The sequence below is a fragment of the Pseudorasbora parva genome, chromosome 3 (assembly GCF_024679245.1).
Source record: "Pseudorasbora parva isolate DD20220531a chromosome 3, ASM2467924v1, whole genome shotgun sequence".
In the NCBI taxonomy this organism is placed as follows: Eukaryota; Metazoa; Chordata; class Actinopteri; order Cypriniformes; family Gobionidae; genus Pseudorasbora; species Pseudorasbora parva.
The window spans coordinates 7388821-7415701 of record NC_090174.1 but is presented as its reverse complement, the minus strand read 5'-3'; the positions used below and the strand labels follow the sequence as shown (position 1 = coordinate 7415701).

At 37.2% G+C, this 26881-nt stretch overlaps 1 protein-coding gene across 1 annotated transcript; it reads right to left on the bottom strand.

Moving 5' to 3' along the window:
- fermt3a (FERM domain containing kindlin 3a) lies at positions 1-22583 on the bottom strand. Its single transcript, XM_067437717.1, has 15 exons — positions 22323-22583; positions 21253-21377; positions 19075-19308; positions 15838-15954; positions 15307-15475; positions 13777-13879; positions 12538-12645; positions 12282-12416; positions 6871-6917; positions 6137-6261; positions 5947-6053; positions 2092-2307; positions 1827-1951; positions 568-709; positions 1-470 (listed from the first exon to the last, which is right to left on the bottom strand). Exons 2-15 carry the CDS (start codon positions 21374-21376, stop codon positions 291-293), a joined length of 1932 nt encoding a protein of 643 aa, XP_067293818.1. The 5' UTR covers position 21377; positions 22323-22583; the 3' UTR covers positions 1-290.
- Positions 22584-26881: the final 4298 nt, after the last annotated feature.

Here is a 26881-nt window from a genome sequence, read left to right as displayed (position 1 = left end):
TATGACATTGAAATTTACTAACTACAAGATATGGTGTTAACACTGAAAATAACCATACGAATGATCAAAGCCAAATAAGACAAAACAGAGAAATCCCACATTGCTAAATGTCACAAAATGAAACACCTTTGGCCTCATAAACCTGTCAAGACACAATAGTGTTGTTTTTTCCAGGTAAATACTCATGAATGGCTATATACTGTATGTGTATTTATGCTTTTGGGGTTTCTCAGATGTTTCTTTTTGTCTTCATATTTCGGCAGTCCATAGTATACAGATTTTTCTTTTCCTCATAGAGCTTCATGTCCGCCTGTCAGTTTGTGAAACAGCTCCTCGTTCAGGATTTCGCTCTGCTCTCGACCTCGTGTGGACATGAAGATGTAGCCGCCGATGTACTCGTGGACAATCTTACAGTCTGCAGTTACACAGCTAAATGCGATGTTCACATTGCCATCAAACTCAATGGCAACCTGGTAAAGATGGAAGGGATTTATTATTCGACAGTGATATTTATATAAATCAGAGAGATGTTGCACTTCAAAAATGGATCTCATAAAGACAGATTACCTGTTTGATGTCCCAGTTGACATTCCATTGCCTCATGGTGTTGTATCTCCAGGTTTTCACGACATCTCCAACACTCAGGTCAATACGGATTAAACGATTATTGGCAATCCCAAGCACCTCATCTTTGCGGCAACCCTTAAACCTGCATTTATGTGGACAGAAATTGTACATTTTGTTTCTGGTGTCACTTACAGTCTAATTGTAATTCATTATTTTGCTTAGATTCTTTTAGTCAGCAACATCATTAAAACATATGTGTGTAGTATATTAGATCCTAAAGCATTCGGGTGAATGCATTAAAGTGACAGCTGCCTAAAATACCTGTGTCATTAATGTTAATAAAACAACAAAAGACGATAAATAAATGTATACAAAATGATGTACCTGAATTTGTAACAATCATATTTGCCCTATAACTATATGATATATGTTGTTATAATGAAATAAACAGAATAGAGAATATTTGATCTGGCTGTAAAAGTTTCTTTGATTTTCTCAAAATGAGAAATACAATTTTAAACGGTTCACCCCAAAATTCTGTCATTAATTACTCTCATGTCGTTCCACCTGTAAGACTTTCAGTCTTCAGAACACAAATGAAGATATTTTTGATGAAATCTGAGAGCTTTCTGTCCCTTCATTGACAGCTATCCAAAGCAAGTGCTTTGCACAAAAAAATACTATTTACCACTTTATTGTATTAATCCCCAACGCATGTTCATGAGACCAGCACGAATCATGCATATTGTGTTGATGCGAGAGTAGACGTTGTTGCGCATGTTGGAGATTAATATTTTGTTTTAAAGAGGTAAAGAATTGTTTTGTCTTTACAATAAAGACATCATTAAAGTACTATCTTTCCAGGCCTTGAAAGTGGTAGCTGTTCAGCTTTTACTGGAGTGACAGAAAGCTCTCAGATTTCATCAAAAATATCTTCATTTGTGTTTCGAAGGTGAATGAAAGGTTTGGAACGACATGAGGGTGCGTAATTAATGACAGAAAGTTCATTTTGTGGGTGAACTATCCCTTTAAATGTTTCAAGATAGACCTACATTGAGGTTATAAATCGATGTTTCATGTTTCTGTTGAAGCCATTATTCAACGGGATTTTTTGTCATATTTTATATCATATGAGGATCTGAACCAAGCCCCCATATAAAATTACACCACTAGACTACCATAACTCACAGTCTTAAAAAGAAGTGCCTGTCACTGGTGCATGACAGGATCTGCCTACAAACAAGTTTTATTAAACTCACCTGACTACAATATAAGAGAGGCCAAAGTCAGGCAGAGCCTGCCAAATCTGAAGGAACTTCTGAATGGCGTCTGTTAATGAGAGCTGGGCTACATTCTGATAGGCCTCCAGGATTCTCGGCGTGAGCTGAACAATTAAAGAGAAACGGAGAGAGTGATAAAGATCAAGAGGAGCAAAAAAGCAGGGATGAAGTGTCACACTAAAGACTAATAATGCAATAATAAACCAGTTTGAGTGTCCAATGACCCAGAAACGTGGGTTTGTACCTGTTTGGGTTTGTACTTCTTCTGGTAGCGTGGAGAGACAAGGCTGTGTGTATTAATACTTTCATCTGTCTGAGCTGTGTTATTACTAGGTGTGGTTTTCTGCATGGCCAAGAATGACTGGATGCTCTGCACCTCACTAGAGAATGAGCTGTCAGCCAAAGTCTTGCCTTTCGAGGCCAAACGGCATGCTGCCATCCATCGACTGTACTGTTGCTCCTAAGAACAAGACAAAGTCAGATTTTTTTCTAGGTTTTTGGTACAAGAAAAAAAAAAGGATATCTTCTGATGGGATTTGGTGGAGACTTGAACCAATATTCCTGGCATGTCAGAAGTATCTAATGTTTTTGGTGCAGTTGGCAGGATCTATCAAAGCCACTGGCACCAAAGCTGTACAATCTAATAAGGCTCACAATGCTTTTAAGAAACACAGCCCTGGCAATTTTATACCGCATGTAAAGCGAGTCGACACAATTGTGGTTCACAGTTTTTTTTTAAAACAATAGAATGATGTATGTGACAACCAAAAATATCATCCACTACAGTTAAAGACATGGGTGTTATATTAGACAGCAACTTGTCTTTTGAAGATAATATTTCAGATGTTACAGCCTTCTTCCACCTCTGAAACATTGCTAAACTAAATGTTATCCATCTCTGATGCAGAAAAGTTAGCTCATGTATTCGTGACCTCTAGACTAGATTAATGCAGAGCAGAAGGCCCGATCTCCCATAGTACAGAGTTTGGTCATGGGAGTTTTAAGAAGATACATTGAAACAAAGCGAAGGTTACGTTTGTGTGGATGCTTGTGTGTGAGAAGTTCCTTTAGATAGGTGGGTGCGTCACCATGGATGCACTGGTGAGTAAGGAGGGAGATCTTACACTCGATCCTGAGCGAGACAGGAAGCCAGTGGAGTGATTTTAGAATGGGGGTAATATTCGCTGTTCAGCACTGTTCTGAATACACTGTAGCCTCTGGAGATTTTTGCCAAGGATGCCGATAAGGAACGCATTGCAGTAGTCCAGGCTGGAGGAGATAAAGGCGTGGACATGCTTCTCCGCATCTGCCAGAGTTAGTATGGGACGAAGTTTGGCAATGTTTCTGAGGTGGAAGGAGGAAGTCTTACACAGATGTTTGATGTTAGCTTCAAAAGTAAGCTGCGATTACATTCTGACCCCCAGGTTGTTGACTGAAGTGGAAAGTGGAATGTCCTGATCTGAGAAAGCAATGCTGGTGATAACGGACTTCCGGACCTGAAGTAGAGTGCTGACTAGGATAGCTGCAGTCTTGGAGCTGTTTAGCTGCAGAAAGTTTTGCTTCAGCCATACCTTTATCTCATCCAGTGATCAAAGTGGATGGTGTGATGTCAGCAGAGGTGGATGAACTTGTCCTAAGGTAAATTTCAGTATCATCAGCATAGTGAAAAGAAATCCCATGCTGGCTGATGACACGGCCAATGAGGAGCATGTAGAGGATGAACAGGGTGGGGCCGAGCCCTGAGCACTGAGGGCACTGACGCCGCAGGTGTTGTTGTGTGACTGGGATGTAGCTTCTCCTAACGTAACATATTCAGTTCTCCCAGTGAGATAAGAAGAGAACCAGTTGTGGACCGAGTCAGAGAGACAGACGGTGGAACGTTTGTTTAATTGTGCATTGTTAAAAGGTACACAAATCCCAGCTTGAGGAACATATTTCACTGGAAACTAAGAAATTTACATTAAAAAATGTTTTTTTAATTTTTATATTGAATATGTATATTTTGGAGTTACACTTAATTTGAAGATTTACATATAGAATTTGGATTTTAAATTTAGAATTAAATTGATTATTTAGATATAAGTCAAGACACTACAGGCAAAACTGTTGTTTTTTACAAGCACTGGTCAACAGTGTTGGGCAAAGTTACTTTTTAAATAATACATTACAATATCGCGTTACTCCCTAAAAAGTAACTAATTACGTTACTTGGTTACTTTTATGGAAAGTAATGCATTACGTTACTTTTTGCATTATTTGCATTACTCGGCTTATATATATATATATATATATATATATATATATATATATATATATATATATATATATATATATATATATATATATATATATATATATTTTAGGCAAATGTAAAGGTTCTTTCACACCAAAAGTGAAATGAATAAGTCTCAGGCTGAAGGAAATGCAAATTCACGGCAGTACAGTGGAGGGTTCCGCTCAAATCAGCTGTGCTGCCATTCTGTATTGCAGACGAATAGGACACAGGAGAAGCAAGTTCAGGACTTTTCAGCAATTAAAATAAATCAATAATATTTGTAATAATATTCATTTTGAGGAATATTTAATCTGTTTTTGGGCAAGTGAGATGAGTAAATGCCTGCTCACATTTAGTCTAGAACCACAATAAGCATCATGTTTACACAAGCACAATGCCTCTGGCTCTAAATTACAATTTCTCTCAACATGGGAACAGGACAGGTGTTACTCAATCAATGGGAAAACACAGTAACTTGCATTACTAATTTGAAAAAGTAACTCAAATATTGTAAATTTAAAAGTAATGTGTCCTTTACTAGTTCCTTTCTAAAAAAGAAATCTGAATACATAACTTGGGCTACATTACTCCCAACACCGCTGGTCAATTTTAAGATTTTGGGCTATGTTCAACAACTTCTTCATCTTTCACAACAGTGGAAAGAAAACCTTAAATTTACATTACATTGTTGTTGTTTTTTGATAACACTTTATTTTACAGTGTCCTTGTTACACAAGTTACATGTAGTTACTGTCGTAATAACTATAAATTATGCATAATTACACACAACTAACCCTGAACCAAACCCCAATCCTAACCATTAAGTAAGTACATGTAGTAAAAGGAAGTGTATGTAAGTGTGTTGCCAAAACTGGTACTGCAATCCCTATCCCCTCTCCTCCTCCCCCTGCCTCGAGGTTGCCAGATTGGCTGCAGGAACGTTTGTATCTGCAGCTGTGGTAACTAAAGCAGATCTGGCAACCAAGATGCCGAAACACTACTGACTTTGTGATTGGTCGATAGGTGGAGGGTGGAGCTTCAGGCCAAAACACAACATGTCAACATCAACATCAGTTGAGGACAATATCCCAGCCGGACTATGTTGTCAGTGATATATGTGTTTGAATTTACATGATTTCTTAATGTCTAGTGACATATAAGGGCCCTTTTATGATTAATTGAAATACATTTCTTACATACAGTTCCTTTAATTATTATTACTCAGTACTTGTATGCATACACAGTATGCATAATTACACCTTAAAACAAAGTGTTTTGTTTTTTTTCCCTGCACTGAGCCAGAAATCTCAACTTCAATACAAACACTTTTAGAAAAGGTTTCAGAACTATATAGAACCCTAGAGTTGTTAACTTCATTGAAAAGAACCCTTTTATGTTCAAAGGTTCTATTTAAGGAGAAATATTTCATGGTTATTTCAAATTTTCTAGTGTTAAAGTATGTTTACGAGCTTCTTAATTCATAAAGAAAATCGAAACACCATTAATGAATTAAAACTAAATCCATAAAAATCATCCCATGATGTGAACCCCTAAAAGATTCTATATCTGAAGCTCCTGATAGAACCCTTTAGGTTTCTATATATAGAACCTTTACTTTACATTTACATTACACTTAAGATCATCAAGGCTGAATGCCATGATGTGATGAGTTGCTGCCATCTAGTTGGCTCATTAGATTAGATAAACAGGACTAAATTGGCCATTCCCTAGCTGCTCCAGCCATAGGGAAAAAAACTACATTGGACAAATACTAAATACTGCTATCATAGATGAGCAGTAGTACACAGATTCTCATTGACTTACCTGTTCACAGCGCAAGTAGACCTCATTCATGCCCTCTGGCCCGGGTATCAGCAACCTGATACAAAACTTCTGCCCAGCAACACTTACATCAGGGGCCACCTCACAACCTGTTGATGAAAGACTTGTTGTGCGTCTGTGTGATGTCTACATACATGTTTTAATAGATGAGAGTGTGTGTGTGTGTGATCACCTTTAAGGTTCATCTGTTGAATTGGTTCCTTACAGCTTTCCTCTTTACTCTTGTAGTAGGAGATGGTCGTATCCTTAAATGTAAACCAGTATTGTTTATATCCTTTCAGTGTCAGCCTCTTCGGTCTGAGAGGAGGTAAAACCACAGGGATATTAGTCATAAAATGTGAGGGGAAAATTTCCATGGATGCAGGAGGAGAGAAAAAATTCTCTGGCTACACAGTTTAAGCATAATATCACAAGTATCTAGCTATGTTACTATATTGGGACCCACTTTATATTAGGTGGCCTTAACTACTATGTACTAACATTGTAATTAATCATTTGATACAATGCACTTGTTGTGTACATACATGTTTTTACATTGTACTTACATTTTTAAAAATACCTGCATGTAATTACGTCTGTAAATCATTTCTGTAGTTACATTTGTAATTACACCGTTGGCACATCCCTCACACCTAACCATACCCTTAAACTGACCCATACCACCACACCTGTCCCTAACTCTACCCTTATCCACCTCAATATCAGCAAAGGTGTTTTGCAATTCAATTGGAACACAGTTAGTACATTGTACTTATTTTTTGATGTAAGTACATAGTACTTAAGGCCACCTAATATAAAGTGGGGCCCCATATTGTTAGAACTGTAAAAATTGTGTGTCTTTGAATTGAATTGAATTGAGTTTCTCAATGTATGTATGTTAGCGGGGGGCTGGGATTTGTGTTTTACCTGAATATTTTCAAGTAGTCATGTAGTTCTGGTGCTGTCATTGTTTCCTGTATGGACATTTGAAATGTTAGAGATAACCATGTAAGTGACTATCACAAAAATAGTGATTTTGGGCTGGTTTAAAATTTTCAACTCAAATACCATCTTATTTTATGATAATATTTCTTGGGTAAACAAAAAATAAATTAAACCACACTGGTGAAGCAAGTCAACCATTAAATACAGTACACGTAGATTTTACCTAAAGTTTGTGTTCTTACTACGAGTATTCAAAAATATTTGATTGGGTCAAGTTTTCATTTTTCCTGATTTTTTTTTTCATTGTAGTTGTTTCATATATGTTTATTTGTTTGTTTTCATATTGGTTGTATGCTTAAATTATGTTCTTATTTTTTGTTAAGTTATTGTAAGGACTTGGGGTTTTTGTTCCTATCCGCTTGTTAAAGGGGTACTTCAGCACTGGGATGATGAATCTGTATTTAAACTGGGCCATCAATGTAGTAAAAATGTGATTTTTTTTTTAATTTGGTGCCTTCTAGACTGAGAAAAGACAGAAAATGTATTTTTGTCTCATGGGGATGAAAGACTACAATTCCCAGAATGCTTCGCTGCCCTGTGAGGCCATGCCCAAAGCCACCAACTTGATTACTGTGACTGAGTTAGAGAAGACACTACAATTAAAAACTGAACGTGTCTGTTCAATATAATGAGTGAGTCACCGCGCGAGTATCACAGCACTGAGCACTAACTGCAGGAGTCAGATAAATGAGCTGAATGAGCTCTCGTGATGAGAGCTGAGGTAATCGCGACTACACTCGCGGCATACATTCACAACGCGAGTTCAGTCTGGCGCGTTTCAGTTCATGCCTTTGCAAGCTTAACTTTCATAGAAATTAATTTGAGAAGTTAAAAGACTTACATTGCACACCATAGCTCCGTTTAAATGAGTGCCTGTAGCCGAGCTGAGCTCTGAGTGTGATCTCCATCCCCCATGCGCGGGTTCAAAACATGCGGAAATGGCTCCCTCTGCTGGCTGTAGTCTTTAGCCTTTGGCCAAACATTCCTCCTATGATGCAAATATCGTCAATTTGCATCATAGGAGGAATTTTTTCAGAAACAAAATGCATAAATCTCTTGTCTCAGGGGGATATGAAGGGGGAAAGCACAATAATTTGAATATACTAGGGTTTCTACTGATACAAAGCCATATGCTAATCGCTGAAGTAACCCTTTAAGACGTGACGTAAGGAACGCCGTTTCTGGGTCCAAGCCTCAACTTGTTTCACTTGAGAATGCCATCGACGCTGTTTATGAGCGCCATTTTTTCATATTAAACATCAAACATTAAAAAAAGTTAAACATTTTAAATACTTACAGTCTACACAACAGTCTTTATGGTCACAGCGTTACAGACATTAATATTTTAACGATTTATAAAAGATGAATCATTGTCTGGCCATCTGGAACTTTGATATGGAGAAAAAGGTCATGATTATAACTTTTTTTTCGTATTACACCACATTGTGTGTGTATATTAGCACCGTTTGTAGTTTTTCTTGTGGTGTAAGATAGAGCGTTTGGACCCATGAGCGCTGCCGCACGATGTCAGCCTTAACAACCGGATTTCTTAGCTTTGTTTTTGTTTTCCTTTCTCTCGTGGAGGCATAACACAGCTGATTCTCAGCCCCTGTTCTTCCTTCTCTTATTATTAGTTGCTCAATATCTATGACTGCTCTGTGTTTCTCCAGTGCTAGTTTTTCTCTGGTGCTTATCCTGAGTCTGCCTGTCCTCTCATTGTTTATGACCTGTTCACTCCTGGTATTGAGATGCATTTTGGTCGATCAGATCACAAGTAGATGAGGGAGACACAAAACCATTTACATCTGGTGTTTAAATCCGTCTCTTTTGTCCACTTTCAATCACTTCTGTCCTGATTTTTTTGAGGGGAGGGTCTATAGGTGGGTAAATGTATGGGCTTTTGGGACAAAATCAGCTTGCGCAATTTACATAAGACCAAGACAGGAGACGACGGAAAAACGCACAGAGAGCATCAGCTTTAGTTTCTGTTGTGACAACTGTGAGACCACACCGAATCCAGTGTGTGTTAGAAATCAGGAATGGTTAGAGAAAATTGTGCTTGGGACATCTCGTCTGGCTAGTGCGCTTCCCAAATGTTTTCGCATTAAGTCAGTATAGGCGGAGAGTAAGCGGTCTTGTCTGTCTGTTTGAACACATTTGACCACATGAGGGTTTACACAACGAAAGCAATCCGGTCGAATGCTTTTTCGACTACCTCTGGAAATGGTCGAAAGTGGACAAGCTCAAAACATTTTATACTCCGTTTACACATGTATTTAGCATCATCCACATGTGATTATATTGACCAAACCTCAGAAGTAAACAGGGCCTCAGTCTGTTATAACAAGCTTGTGCTTTGTCTCTGCTCAGTTTGCTGGTGGTATCCTAGTCTCCTGCCTGTCCTGATGTCATCATCTGATCATCCCTTGGATTCGGTCGGACTGGTGGACTGTTTTCTGGTATGGCTCTCTCTGTAATGAGGAGGCGATTGCTTCTGCACACCTGACTGTTAATACTCTAGTTTCTGTGTGTGCCGAGCTCTCTGGCCAGCCCCTCCGACTCCATCCTGAGCAGGATTTTGGGCCACCAAATGCCACCGCCAATCTTCACTCCCACGAGTCTTGGATTAACAGCTCCTGTTAATTCTGGAGAGCCTGCTAATCAGTGCTATCTTATTATCTGCAGATGGTCTTCAGTCAGTCCCAAGCTGCCTCTCTTGCCCCCCACATGACTGTGCAATCTATCTTCTCTCAGGCACTTGAGTGCACATCTTTTCCATATTTGTTCCATATAGTCTCTAGCCAGGATTATCTGTCACTCAGTTCCCAGATGGGTTCTTCTTTGTGTAGCTGGATGATATTCTCATACTTCTCCCTATCACCAGGTGCACATCCAGCACGTCAGGTGTGTGTTCCAGAGGCTGCTGGAAGTAATCATTCTGTTCAAGGGTGAATCACTTCTCCGAGATGGCCAACTTCATTACTTTTCTCAAACTCCCTTATGCCACAGCAGTGGTTCTTAAGTCTGGTCCTGTGGACCCACAGAACTACACAGAACTATCACAAAGCTTTTTAACGTTTCCTTAGTAATTGCCCAAGAAATGCAAATATAGTTAATTTAACACACACAATGTTACTGGTATACCCCCTAGGGTTTATACAGAATCTCTGGATGAAAACACATGAAAAAAAGAAACAGAAACACGCAATAAAAGCATTGCTTTTGCAAATTGCATTCTTTAAATAAATAAAAAATAATTCTCAGCTTTCGTTTGCTATAGTGTATGTTCAGATATTCATACAACAAAATATCCTGAGAGCCATCAAAACTGTTGCCGTTGGCTGGCAACTTTTATAAATAAATAAAAAACTCTGGAAAGAGTTAAAATATTAAAATAAAAGTTTTATTTTAGCTATTGTGTATAGAAGCCAGTAGAAGATTGTAGAAAAAAATGTTAGCATGCAATTGGTTTGGTGCAGTCTTGTCTTTTTGGTTTGCATTTATTTTATATATATATATATATATATATATATATATATATATATATATATATATATATACAGTCTTGTTCAAAATAATAGCAGTACAATGTGACTAACCAGAATAATCAAGGTTTTTAGTATATTTTTTATTGCTACATGGCAAACAAGTTACCAGTAGGTTCAGTAGATTGTCAGAAAACAAACAAGACCCAGCATTCATGATATGCACGCTCTTAAGGCTGTGCAATTGGGCAATTAGTTGAAAGGGGTGTGTTCAAAAAAATAGCAGTGTCTACCTTTGACTGTACAAACTCAAAACTATTTTGTACAAACATTTTTTTTTCTGGGATTTAGCAATCCTGTGAATCACTAAACTAATATTTAGTTGTATGACCACAGTTTTTTAAAACTGCTTGACATCTGTGTGGCATGGAGTCAACCAACTTGTGGCACCTCTCAGCTGTTATTCCACTCCATGATTCTTTAACAACATTCCACAATTCATTCACATTTCTTGGTTTTGCTTCAGAAACAGCATTTTTGATATCACCCCACAAGTTCTCAATTGGATTAAGGTCTGGAGATTGGGCTGGCCACTCCATAACATTAATTTTATTGGTTTGGAACCAAGACTTTGCCCGTTTACTAGTGTGTTTTGGGTCATTGTCTTGTTGAAACAACCGTTTCAAGGGCATGTCCTCTTCAGCATAGGGCAACATGACCTCTTCAAGTATTTTAACATATGCAAACTGATCCATGATCCCTGGTATGCGATAAATAGGCCCAACACCATAGTAGGAGAAACATGCCCATATCATGATGCTTGCACCTCCATGCTTCACTGTCTTCACTGTGTACTGTGGCTTGAATTCAGAGTTTGGGGGTCGTCTCACAAACTGCCTGTGGCCCTTGGACCCAAAAAGAACAATTTTACTCTCATCAGTCCACAAAATGTTCCTCCATTTCTCTTTAGGCCAGTTGATGTGTTCTTTGGCAAATTGTAACCTCTTCTGCACATGCCTTTTTTTTAACAGAGGGACTTTGCGGGGGATTCTTGAAAATAGATTAGCTTCACACAGACGTCTTCTAACTGTCACAGTACTTACAGGTAACTCCAGACTGTCTTTGATCATCCTGGAGGTGATCATTGGCTGAGCCTTTGCCATTCTGGTTATTCTTCTATCCATTTTAATGGTTCTCTTCCGTTTTCTTCCACGTCTCTCTGGTTTTGCTCTCCATTTTAAGGCATTGAAGATCATTTTAGCTGAACAGCCTATCATTTTTTGCACCTCTTTATAGGTTTTCCCCTCTCTAATCAACTTTTTAATCAAAGTACGCTGTTCTTCTGAACAATGTCTTGAACGACCCATTTTCCTCAGCTTTCAAATGCATGTTCAACAAGTGTTGGCTTCATCCTTAAATAGGGGCCACCTGATTCACACCTGTTTCTTCACAAAATTGATGACCTCAGTGATTGAATGCCACACTGCTATTTTTTTGAACACACCCCTTTCAACTAATTCAACTAATTGCCCAATTGCACAGCCTTAAGAGCGTGCATATCATGAATGCTGGGTCTCATTTGTTTTCTGAGAATCTACTGAACCTACTGGTAACTTGTTTGCCACGTAGCAATAAAAAAATATACTAAAAACCTTGATTATTCTGGTTAGTCACATTGTACTGCTATTACTTTGAACAAGACTGTATATATATATATATATATATATATCCTGTAGGTAGACGTGATCAGTTGACAGTTGATATTATATATATATATATATATATATATATATATATATATATCCTGAAGGTTTTGTTGAAAGAGTGAGTGTATCTCATGAAACTGACCAGCATGTCATCTGCACTGCTCTCTCCTTCCATTTTCACCTCCAGGCACTGTAGAGCTGAATCTAGATCGTCCATTGCCGGACAAGAAGCTGCCACCACAAACTGCTCTGTTAGAGACACTTTCCCAATGTGGTACTGATGTCATCACACACACACAAATCACAAAAACATAACTTTTACTTAAGCTTCAGTTGTTTTTAGATAGATAATTGTTCATGTATACGATGAATGTATATCTGCTCTCCATCACCTATACCTGTAAGGCAGCGAAGACCATCATCTCCTCTTCAGTGCATTCAATGTCCTCCAGCAGGATGGCCCACCTCGCCTGCTCATACAGCTGTGTCAGACGCACCGCATCAGCCTGACAGGCACATTCATTTTTTATTTTTATGGGGAAGAAAGATAAGACAAAAGAAGCATTATTTAGATTTTACTATTTATAAAAAAAATTGCTGATTGTACTGTCTAAATGCAATTTTTAAAATACTGTTCATATAAGGTAGTGACATTAAAGTCTGACCCCTGTAAGTTCAAACAAAAGTAAGTCTCTCAGTTTAAGTTTATTTGGTAACACTTTATTTTACAGTATCATTGTTACATGTAGTTACTATAGTTATAACTATACATTATGCATTATTACATGCAGCTAACCCAAAACCAAACACTAATCCTAACCTTATAGTAAGTAAATGTAGTTATTTAATATTAGGATGTACTTAAATGTGTAATTACAGTGTAACAACGAAACCATAAAATAAAGTGTAAATGTTTATTCTTATATTTTAATTAGTTGGTGACAAATGTGAGTGATCACTGTTTTACAGATTATTGTGCAAACATATTTCATGTAAATAATGTGATCAGTTGTAATGATATTTACTGGTTAAAGGGATAGTTCACCCAAAAATGAAAATTACCTCATAATTTACTCACCTTCAAACCATCCTAGGTGTATATGACATTCTGCTTTCACATGAATACAATCGGAGTTATATTAAAAAATGTCCTGGCCACTTTCTTCGTAAGTTGAATACAGAAGGCGGTCTGGTGGAAGCTAGATATTTTACTTTGTATAGTTTTAAATATGGATAATTTTCTTAAAGAAGCGCATCGATTCGCTTCAGAAGGCCTTTATTAACCCCCCCAGAGCCATGTGGAGTACTTTTATAATGGATGGATGCACTTTTTTGGGATTCAAATTTTGGGATTCATTATAAAGCTTTTGTTTTTTAAAATATAACTGGGCTTGTATTCGTCTGAAAGAAGAAAGTCTTATGCACCTAGGATGGCTTGAGGATGAGTAAATTATGTGATAATTTTCATTTTTGGGTGAACTATTTTCTCATTTTGCACTTACAGTATTTGCACATTTTTGAACAAACACCAGACTAAACAACAAATGCAAAAAAAGAAAAACCTTAAATACTACAAACATAAATCTGCTTTCGAATTGAGAAACACATCAAGAACAGACTGATGGCGTCATGCTTACCTGTGGCATAATGTCGTGAAAGCTGTAGTATTTGAAACGCAGTTGGAGTTTATCATTTTCTTTGAGTCCCTGTTGTAGAAGGGAACGGGACGAATCCAACCACCTGAGCAGAGATTATATTACCATTACAGCATCTTCTCAGTGATTTTTACAGCAGACTCAATGCATTGTTTGCAACCGTAGCTGGGGTCATTTATGTACTGATAAAACCCAACTGTCTAACTGGTACTGTGTGGTGATATCACACTGATGGCATCACATTGATGAATGGAATGAATAAATACCAAATTCATGTACCATGGTATGTACATGTTACCAATAATACCTTAAAAAAGAACTGCCATGGTAAATGTATGAGAATTATTATATTACCAATGGACCAGCTGGACTGAGTGGCAGAAGAGCTGCGGCATGACAGTATTTAATAGGAGAAACTGCGAAAACCCGAGTAAAGCTAACGATTGTCAGTTTAAACTAAATGTTAGACTCGATATAGTGTTCCTTACAACTTACCAAAGATCCAGTGATTCATGGATATGTGCCTATTTTGACACCGGGGAAATATATAAAGCAAAATTGCCTGTGAACTTTTTATATAAATACAATATAGGTGGGTCTAAATCCAGAAGATTACTTATATCAATGTTATTGTAATTTTGTCCAGACCTAAAACATTTAGTCAGTGTTTACTTATAAACACCCAGTTTTGCAGAATATACGATGGTAAATATTTAATTGATGAGTTGTCAATACAATATATACAATACAAAATATAGGATATAATTTTACCCCACAATTCAAAATATTTAAACAAAATTATTAATGCAAATCCACATTTTGCTGCCTGTTTCTGTGTATTTTAGCGATCCATTTGCTTTTCGTTTCTGTAGCTTTCCACAATCTGTACAAGAAATCTGAAGTATAGCCACTGATCTATATGTTGATCAATGGGTATACTTCAGATTTCTTGTTAAATCTGTTAGTACAGTCAATATCAATGCATTTTCCCATTTTTCTTGTGTTTTTTTTTTCTTTTTCTTTTCTGGCATTCACGCTGGAAATCAATCCGCCACTCTGGCTGACGGTGGCGTCACACGTATATTTGCAAACCCTCTATATTAAAACAGTGAGCAGTCCAAGTCTGGAGAATCTACAGTGGATTCAGAAATTATTCAGAATAATTTTTTGTTTCACTATTTGTTATGCTGCAGCCTAATTCCATAATGTTTTCGAATAGCAATGCACAGACCTGGGCCTAAAAAAATTCTGCTGCAATAGTTTCCCAAAAACACAGTGACATCCATAAGTAATAATGTCACCCAGCCAAACTGCCAAAGGCGTTAAATAGATGTTCAGTTCATATGATATGTATTTTTTTAAAATACATTTGCAAAGTTATCACAAATCTGTTTTTGCTGTCATTATATGGTAAAGAGTGTTTTAGCACAAGGCTGCACAAAACAATATTCAGTATTTTATTGAATTTAGTGGCCCTGCACACTGCATGTTGTCTTAAGTGTATTACCCTACCTGCTGTTAATTTGTGCTTTCTCCATTACATTAGTTGGCCGGTAAATTTTAGCAATGGTCTCTGGGGCTGGGGCAGGCTGACTGACTGCCAGCATCTTGTACACAGCCTCAGTTTCAGGTGATTCAGCATAGAAAGCAGGCATGCCATTGGCAAGCTTCAGGATGGTGCCTGCAATTGTACAAATTAGCAAATATCTTTAAACGAAAAAAAAAAAAAAGTTCAATCAAATAACTAAACATGTACAAATTGTTAAATTTTAGAGCAGCTTTATATGAACTTGTGTTAATATATTATTTGTTCAGGCATTATATTGATGAAAGGTGTTTGTATTCTAAAAAGCAATATGCACATAAAATGTAATTATTTTGTCTTATTTTGACTGAAAAAACTGTTTTGGTGTAATAAAGGTCATTCTGTTTTCATTTCTGATGCTAGCAACAAATACATAGGCTAAATAAGTCCTAGCACAATGGGTCATATTTTATGTAAATTGATTTGGAATTAATATTTTATGAATAAGTATTGCTCACTTGAAGGAAGTGGTGCGCATGTGATGTCATACACCTCTGCCTCGACATCTTTATCTTTCTTTTTCTTTTTCCCTTCTGCTGGCCAAAGTAGGGATAGTTCCTCTGGGTGGCGAATGTCTAAAGGAGAGAAAATGAACAGTAATGTACAGGTGTCGTGCAGTAGTTCACAGAAATGTTGAAGCATCCTTAAAACTATTTTCTAAATAGTTTAAATAAAAGTTTGGTCTGGAACTGTTGTAAAGCTTTCATCTATTGCCTTTGCTATGTTTCACCCGTTTCAAGTGACCGAAGGGGCCACCGTCCACTTGCCATCAAAAAAGCCCCCATCACGGAAATGAATGGGGGCTTGGGAGAAAAATGCCACCCAAAAATCAATATATATAAGGCATACATTTCCCTGTATGATATAGAGTGCTGTTTTACTGAATATCAGCACAATTGTAAATGTGATAGTCTATTGATTTCATTCAACAGTTCAATAAACAAGACGTTAATGTTAGGCGACTTTCATTTTAGACTTAGAACCTTGTCTGTTTTTGCTCCATTTCACATTTCCATTAGCCTAGAAATCTAGACGCACCCTAGCGGCAGCAAATTTAATCTGCCCGCAAGTGTCGTCTAGCAACTCTAAATACCCTTCGGAGCTGTATTCCTCTCAATCTGGACGGGCCAATCACATCGTGTATAGAGTCAGCGGGCGGGGCCATAATGACGACGGCTGAGTTGCGTTTGCGTGCTTCTAGTAAACACAGAAACTGGCGAATGGCGGCGGTCTTTCGAATCAGCTTTGACCGCAACTCTGGAAGACTTGGAGTTAAGCTTTTCTCTGAGAAAAGAACAAAGAACGGCACTGAAGTCATTCTTAAAAAGGGAAGATGTGTTCGGAGTTTAGCCGACCGAATACGGCGAATGTTCAATCTATCTACAAGCTCTGTTTCACCTTCGTTGCTCTGGTTGGTGTAGCGCTATCCCATCGCGTGCAGAGGGAGTTTGAAAGAGAACCGTTAATCCCGCCCCTCGGATTGAGCCCTGTCAATGGTGATTTTCCAGACCAAACATCTTGATGTGGGTCTGGCTTGTCAGGCTACATTTCCATTGCTTGTCTCTGAAAAACTGAACGAGTCCGCATTTTGAAGGAATCGTTTGAATGGATGATTGAATGACTCCCTCGTTAACACACTGATTTGCCGCATGCCTCTTACTGACAGGTTTAGTTTCATTGCATTTTTTTCATTGTTTCATTTTCTATATTTATATCTCACACCTGCAGCTGATGAAATCACACCTGCCGTCCACCATGCACCAAAAAATACTCTCCGCACTTGCCCAGATGTAAATAGAACACATCATTTTGAGATCACTGGACACGGATAAACTTGTCAGAGCTTTTTGTGTGTGTTCAAGAATGTTTTGCAGTCACACTTTAGTTTAGGGTCCTATTAACTAAATATTAACTTTTACATTTGCCTCAGTAAACTCCTAATTACTACTTATTAATAGTTAGTAAGGTAGTAGTTAAGTTTAGGATTAAGGGATCTACCATATGATCAAGCAGAATAAGGCAATCATATGTGCTGTAAGTACAATAAACAGCCAATATCCTAGTAATATGCTGTCACGGTTTGCAGGCTTATGGATTCGTCCTTGTCGTCTGTGTGTGTGTGTGTGTGTGTGTGTTGCTGGGCAACCTATAATTGCTATTCAGCAATCATGGGTTGCCCAGCAATCAGGATTTATGGGTTGCCCAGTAACACAGTTGACAAACACACACACACACACACACACGAATCCACAGACCTGCAAACCGTGGCACATGCATGCTAATAATAACCAGCTTGTTATTAGTGTGAATCAGTCCCTAAACTAAAGTGTAACCAATAATTCTTACAAATTTGTCCAAAAATCTTTTAAGCATCCTAGATACATTTCTGTGAGAATTTAACTCTAAACTAAATTGCTACCCGCTTTGCTGTCATTCCCAGTAATGAAAACATTATTATTATGGATATTTCAATCAAAAAAACGTACATAGTGTGTATTTAACAGAAGGCTCATTTAAAGTTAGCTGGTCTTTAATAATATTCTCAAATTGTTAGCACAAAACTGATCATTGTTATAAAGCGCAACGCGGTTACTCTTATTGTTTGAATCGCTTGTTTTCTTGATTTACAACAAGTACAATGGTTTCCATGCCTCAGAGACAACACTATTTTATCAAGTGGCTAACAACTCCCATGATTCCATGCTCATTCACGGAGTCATCAAGCTATCAAGCCTTTGTTTTGAATAAACAGCAAAAATTACATATTGTGCCTTTAAAGGGTTAGTTCACCCCAAAATGACATTTCTTTCATTGATGACTCACCCCAATGTCATTCCACACCCCTAAGACCTCCGTTCATCCTCGGAACACAGTTTAAGATATTTTAGATTTAGTCCGAGAGCTTTCTGTCCTTTGAATATAAGTGCATGCCCACTTGCCGTCCACGTCCAGAAGGTAATGAAAACATCATCAAAGTAGTCCATATGTGACATCAGTTGGTTAGTTAGACTCTTTTAAAGCGTTGACAATACATTTTGGTCCAAAAATAAAAAAAAATATGACTTTATTCAGCATTGTCTTCTCTTCCACGTTTGTTTTCAAACCTCAAATAAAGAATCAAACGGCTGCGAATCAGCGGATTGATTTGCGATTCATATCACCAATGTCACGTGATTTCAGCAGTTTGCCACGCGATCCGAATCTTGAATCATGATCGTTTGAATCTTTATTTGAGGAACACAGAAGAGAAGACAATGCTGAATAAAGTCATATTTTTTGTTATTTTTGGACCAAAATGTATTGTCGACACTTCTAAAGAATCTAACTAACCAACTGATATCACATATGGACTACTTTGATGATGTTTTCATTACCTTCTGGACGTGGACGGCAAGTGGGCATACACTTACATTCAAAGGACAGAAAGCCCTCGGACTAAATCTAAAATATCTTAAACTGTGTTCCGAGGATGAACGGAGGTCTTAGGGGTGTGGAATGACATTGGGGTGAGTCATCAATGAAAGAAATTTCATTTTTGGGTGAACTAACCCTTTAAGTTGAATGTTTGTTCACAACTTTGCGGAAACCTTGCCAGAACGTTAGCCAAGGTTCTGAGAGCATTCCCTGTTAGCTGGGTAAATGACCTCAAAGCCAGGAGCTAGAAGAGCTAAAACCAATCTCAACTCATCACTCACTCAGGAGCTTGCAAATGCCCATGACAGTGCGAAACACAGGGCTGGAGAAGCAGACCCTCAGGCGGAGGGTGAGGCCGTTGGGTATTAGCAACCGCAGGGGCTTGTGCTGGGGCGTGAGACAGAGTCGGGCGTCTGCATGAATTCCACATTTATCCAGCGTCCAAGACGGTTTCAGCAACCACTGCTGCTTCTGTTCCCACCACAGAGCATGATCGGACCAATCCTGCTTTATTTCTACAGAAGAAAAGAAAAGTCTGCATCACCCTCATCTTGTTTCAAACACATATGGTTTTATTGCTTTTGTGGAACACAAACGAAGATGCAGAACGTCTCCAAAAAATGAGAGCATTTGGTGATGTCAAATGTGTGATGTTTGAATATGTGCAAACACTAATGGGTAGGGGTTATTTATTTTATTTTGGGTTAGAATTTATTTTAAGGTATACTGTATTTTTAGTACTGGGCAATATTTCTTAGCAACATACTTACACACACACATCAACCAGAGCGAGAGCAAGAGCGCATCAACGAGCTTCATTTGGGTTACGGAAGCCGTTGGCAGTGCTGCCATTTAGTTTTTAGACCACAAAATCAACAATGTCAGTAAAGAAGTGTGTTTCTGGTTGTGAGGGAAAGACAACCTTGTTCAGCTTCCTAAAGAACCCAGCATTAAAGGGTTAGTTCTCCCAAAAATGAAAATGATTTCATTAATTAATCCCCCTCATGTCGTTGGAGACCTGTAAGACCTTCGTTCATCTTCGGAACACAAATGAAAATATTTTTGTTGAAAGCTGATGGCTGAGAAAGGCCTCAGAAAGGCCTCCATTGGCATTCAGTATATTTCCACTGACAACTAATAAAGGCACTAAACACACCGATACAAAGTCCGTCTCACTACAGTGGCTTTACAATAATTTTACAAGGCGACAAAAATAGTTATTGTGTGCACAAAAATCAAAATAACGACTTTATCCACCAAGTTATTGAAGTGAACTTGACGCATGCACGAGAATATGACGTCGATCCACCGTTTCAATACATGGCGCGGAAGAGGAGGAGCGCCGCTATCACGTTAGTTCCAGGTGAGTTCATGTCCGAGACCTACACGGAAGACAATAACTTGGTGGATAAAGTCATTATTTCGATTTTTTTGCGCACAAAAACTATTCTCGTCGCTTCATAAAATTATTGTACAACCACTGTAGTGAGATGGACTTTGTAACGTAGTCTTTAGTGCCTTTTATGGGTCTTGTGAGTGGGTCAGTGGAAATATACTGAATGGCTATGGAGGCCTTTCTGAAGCCTTTCTCAGCCATCAGCTTTCAACAAAAATATCTTCATTTGTGTTCGGAAGATGAACGAAGGTCTTACAGGTGTCCAATGACATGAGGGTGAGTAATTAATGAAATAATTGAACTAACCCTTTAAGGAAACAGGGGATGCAGTTTGTTTTTCCAGAGCAGCAACGGAATTCTGCAAGTGTGTTTGTTTGTTCCCGACCATTAGTTAAAATCGCAGTTGTGTGTGTGTGTGTGTGTGTGTGTGTGTGTGTGTGTGTGTGTGTGTGTGTGTGTGAGCTCGTAACTATTTAGCTCCACCCACTGAATACCTCCATGAGTTTGGATGTCTTTCGTAAATTGATAAAACTAAAGAGTCTTTGGAGATATGAAGGATGCATTACTACTCTATGTACTCAAGATTGATATGAGACTGGCAGAAACTGTGTGTGTTATGTACACTTTAAATATATTATTTTGTGTTCCACAGAAGATAGAAGTGCATACAGGTTTGGAACAACATGATGGATGAGTAAATGCTAAATGATGGCATTTATTGGCTCAGCTGTTTCTTTAAAAATTTAATTTCTCAATCTGTTTCTCACACAAAGCTACTGTACTGCTTCAGAAGACTGGATTTAGCACAGGATGATATGGACTCTATTGTGTGTGTATATATATATATATATATATATATATATATATATATATATATATACGATAAACTTAATATATACTCTTTTGTCCATTTGCTTGAGTATTCCAATCCAGTCGTTCTGTAAAGGAGTAGCCTGAAAATTGATTTGGACTGTGTCAGAGACTTGCGTCTGGAATCAACAATCCTTAATGCCCTTAGCAATTGCAAAAACATCTTTTAATAAATCGGACATCAAAAACTCACGTGACTTTTCCACAACTTTAAGGATGACTCCACCAATATGTAAATCCGAGGTGACACTGATTTTAAGAGGTGGTGCCTCCAATCCGAGTTCTTCTACATTGATGGACAGGTCCCACACTGCCATTCTGATTTGAATAGAAATGCCATGAGATATTTTGCTTCCACAAATCTTAGCTATTTCTCTTTTCTATAGATTTCCATGTAATCTGTTTAACCAGCTTTCAGTTTAGGCTAGCTTTAATCAGCACACAATTACATACAATTCAGAAGTTGACAAATAACATGTTCATTCATCTCTAAAAGCCATCTGGGTCAAAAACTACATAATAATAAATGAATGCTCTCTGCACATAGTATAAGTTTGTCAAGTACTTTCACGTCAAACCCGTTAAATCCCAGGCTCAGCCCATTCAGAAGTACATGTACTTGAGTAGGAGTCTGACAAAAAAGACAGACGTAGAGGCTTTTGTGTATATACACACACACACACACACACACACACACACACACACACACACACACACACACACACACACACACACACACACACACACACACACACATATATATATAGTCTTGTGTGAAAGTACTTTGCATAAGGGCTTTTTTAACTTTCTCAGCATTCTTGTTCTTCTCTAAAATTTGCTTGATAGTTTTATTCTGTGTGCAAAGAAATAAAGTCAACTTTACATTATATAAAGTTACATCATTTTCAAAAACATTAATCAGTGATAAAATGTTTTTAAATAAACATGCAGTGTGGATTTAATTTGATCAGTGCCCTTTGTTAATCTTTTCAATACAAACAAGATCTACAAAAAATACATTCAAACTTTGATTAATGTAGTAGGGTGCACCACTTGACACTATATTTAAAAAGCAAAAACAAAGATACTTAAGAAACCATCATGACACAAAACAAACGTAGCACGTCTACGGAACCCATCTAGGCCTGAAGGCCCATGCGTGCCCACCCCTCTTCGTTTCTATACCTCACAACAGCCGTCCGTCACACAAAACATCCCACTTTCTCTTTGGTTTCATTTTTTTTTTTTCCTTTTCTTTCTTACCTTGTGTGGTTATGGTTCCAAAAATGTTAAACGATGGACAGGCTACACCCTTGGTCTCTTAACACTTTCTATCTCTCTGTCTCTCAAGTACTTATGAGACATGTGCTGTTACTTCCTCCCTCCTCTCTTTCTGTCTTTCGTTTTCTGCTGAAGTTTCACCCCGTCTGTGTGAGTGAATAGCGGTTCTCTTTTTTAGACTGATTTCTTAAGGGTTTAGCTGACCATAAAAAGGTTTCTCTTCCTCTTCCTGTGATGGAGACTGGAAATTATCTTCTAAAATGGAACAAAGCCCAGTATTAGTCTCCTTTCTGCCCTTATATTCATATTGATATAACGATACAATAAGGTTTCATTTCAGTCAACATGAACTATGACATACTTTTACAACATTTATTAATCTTATAGCTAATAAATATGAGCATGACTATTTTAACAAAGGTTAATAAATGCTGCAAAAAATATTCATGTCAATGCATTAACTAATGCTAACCAATGAGATCTTATTGTACAGTGTCACCAATATAACTCTAGATTCTCGGTTGAGCTCATTACATGTCAATGGGATATTGAAACGTCTGCTCCACCGACTTTCTTAAGATTATGTACTTATACATCAACAGTTCTGGTATACGGTAACTATATAGTGCTCCCTGCTGGGTAGATTTTGAAGCACTGCTATACAAATAGATGACCATAATGCGGGCTTGTGCACCATATTTTTGTACTTCAAGGGTGAGATGGCATGACAATGATTTGCAATGCCAGTTAATAAAAATCAATGGAACCATGTCAATGGCTATAAACATTACTTTTGTTGTATCTAGGGTGACCAGACGTCCCGAAAAATTTGGGACAGTCCTGAAATCTAATCCGAATCTGGCCCTAACTGTCCCGAAAATTATACTAAAGCAAAAGCTTGAGAAGTTATTGTCTGATAAACATTAAAAATAATAATTATTTAATAAACTGAATTGAAAAAAAAACTGTCTGTGGAGGTTGAGCCATCCTGCAACCATCCCCTGCCAGCTGCTCAATGGCTGCAGCATAAGTAAAAATAGTAATAAAAAAATAAAAAAATAAATTATGCGCAAATTTAGATATGCATTGATAAGGTAATTTTCATTAATTCCGTTGGCTTGTATCAGTTGTTTAGGAAGACGAACAAGCAGGGGTGGTAAGTAATCAAGTAAAAATACTTTTATACTTTACTTAAGTATTTTTTTCGGGGATCTGTACTTTACTTGAGTATATTTTATTTGCATCTACTTTTACTCTTACTCCACTACAATATTAAAGGCAAAGTTTACTTTTTACTCCAATACATTTCCCCATGCCCGCTCCAAGTATTAAGTATTTATTACACTTGATTTCCAAACCGGTCTGGTCATTCATGGATGATATCCAGTCGGGTATAGACTTGGAAAAGCTGACAAGTCAGGTTTGCCACACTAACGTTAGCTCAGTGTTTCCCCAACTTTTTTATTTTGCGGCACACAATTTACTATGAAAACATCAGTAACATTTTACAATACAGGTGCACTATTATAATTCATGCCTAACTAAAGCAGATAATCATGAGTTAATGCATTACTAATGAAGAACTAAACCATTTATTAATGATTACTGCATCAGCAACTAATGAACATTCTCTTTGATTAAAAGATTAAGTAATATATGAATTGTAATTAATTAAATATGACATCATTAATTCCCTAATAACATATTACATTAACTAATAATGTAAATTCATGCATTCAAAGCCATGCATTCCGACTCTCAGTTCTCTGTTTAATGAATCATTAATCATAACAATTGGCAAAATTATAGTATGACTTTACTTGTTGAGGCACATGACTATTAACTAATTGTTACGTAATATGTCATTGTGGTTATGGCTTTTGAATTAATTTTGAATTAGTTAATAGTATCTTGCCCCTCATCTGTTTTATGGAGCTAATGTTATGGAACATGTCTATTTTAAGTTTAACCCCTATACTGCCTTAAGGTGCTTCATTGTCTCTTATTAATTGCAAATCAAACAAATTCTTAATTGCAGTATCTAATCTTATCATTTGTTCATTTAAAGCATTGCATATCAGTCCCAAAAGATTTTATCTGCGTAATTATTGATATTTACAGTTAATTTTGATATTTACTTTTTACTTTCGGTACTTGAGTACGTTTTAAATCTGATACTTTTGTACTTTTACTCAAGTGATGTTTGAATGGAGGACTTTCTACTTTTACTGGAGTATTTTTTTATTTAGGTATATATACTTTCACTCGAGTATAACTTTTGAGTACTTTTACCACCTCTGAGGACTTTCTACTTTTACTGGAGTATTTTATTATTTAGGTATATATACTTTCACTCGAGTATAACTTTTGAGTACTTTTACCACCTCTGCGAACAAGCAACATTTAAAATAAATAAATAAATAAGTACTGTACCTTTAAAGCTCGTGCAGTTGAACACAGCCATTACCATTTATCATCACAGCGGATGGACAAATAAACAACGTGTTTTTGTTTTTTACTCCCGGTGATTCTGCGGAGGTTTGCCGTGAAGGAAAAATCTGCTTTCTCACAAGCTGTGACAACAAACCTTCAGCTATTTCTCTGTGGACTGACATGATTTGACGCACAGGCGAATGAGATTTATGCAATTTCCCGCGAAATCCTTCCCGACAGCTCTAAAATGTAAATCGCTTTTATATGAACCCTTTCATGCATGAATTATGACAAACCCAGTCATGATTTATTGCCCTGAAATGTAATATTTTTATATATATTTTTTTTTCAAAGAGATTGACATGCATGGTTTTAACTGCAGCAATAGGCCAACTCATAATAACTCAGAAATATTGTGCATTTAACAAACCAATGGATATTTTACAATTATATAAAATCATGTGAAAACTACAAAATAGCCTATATATTTTATAAACTAATAATTCGGGTTATGTTCAAGCTTGGACACATCTATTGCTCTCTGCTGAAAAATAAATAAATAAAAATAAATAAAACAGTGATTACGTGTTCTCAATTTCCGGATGTGGACAGTAAAAGTACATTTACTTGAGTACTGTACTTAACCACTTTTTGAGTATCTGTACTGTACTTGAGGATTATTTTTTTCTGGAAACTTATGACTTTTACTTCACTACATTTAAAAGACAAATATTGTAGGATTTTACTCCACTACATTTATAACTAGGTCTGAAAGTCGGTGGAAGATTTTTTCCTTCTTTTAAAGGTTTTGTTGTTGTTGTTGTTGCAGACAGTTTATCGGGAATCACTCTTATATGATTTTCCCAACTTTTTTTGAACACTGATCAGTTCAATGGAAGACGGTTCTTAGGCACAGTGTGTGCACTCATAGCCATACTTTGAAAGTATGTTTCAGTTTTTAAAAAAAATTCAAGATTAGTTTAGTTGGTATACATTTGGTGCATGCCTTATAAAATATTAAAACTATAAATGGGAGAAAGAGAAGAGTAAATCTGGGAGAATATCGGAAGAGTATCAGTGTATTGGATCCGTGCGTTCGGCCTTAAAGTGACAGCAGCTTCATAAAGAGCTTTGTAACTTGTAAACAAGTATTTAAATGAGTTTAAGTTAGTCGTATGCTAGTATGTCAGATGGAGCATCACTGACTGGCTTAAACCATGATGACAGTTTGCATTTATACAACAATAATAAAATAATGCATTGGCATAAAAAAAGGAAATTTAAGTACTTAAGTACTTTTTAAAAACAAATACTTCTGTACTTTTACTTGAGTAAAAATCTGTTTTTACAACTTGCACTTGTAACGGAGTAATATTTGACCAGTAGTACTTTTACTTTTACTCAAGTAATAGAGTTGTGTACTTTGTCCACCTCTGTCAATTTCGTATGACCTGAGCAGTTTTGGGGTAACAAGTAACATGCATAATGAAAGTAAAGATTACTTTTTGATATAAGGAGTAAAGTAACACATTACAAGCAACATGCATTACGTAATCAATTACTTTTTGAGTTAACAAGTAACATAAGTAACATACCTACAATTTGTAATCATTAAAGTACCCATTCTTTGCATGTTTTCGAAGCTTTGATTATGTTTACAGTGTGCAATATAACATGAGTTCATGTTTCGTGTGTAAAAAAACACAGTATTTTTCACACAATTGACTTATCTATACACCGCTGTTTTCTCTGCCCTAAAAACGGCCTGATGATTTCCTTGTTCTATGAAGTCCCTCCTTCAGAAACACATAACGAGTTCTGATTGGGCCAGTGGTTCCCGTGTTGTGATTGGACAGCATCTTAGCGCACTTTGCCTGGAAAGGTCCCGCCTCTTACCATAACGGGGAGATGCAAGCGCTGAATGCGCGCTCTTCTCCACGTGGGAGAGCAATGAGATCACGCCCCCTATTTTGCGTGTTCTTGTGGGCGGAGGGTTAGTCAACAAACGGTTCTAGTGACGTCATTCCTGGAGGAAGTGCAGCGGTGTAGTCCAAACCGGCCGTTCGCTGTAGGCTTTGAAAGGGAACTTCTGTTAAATAAAATATCTC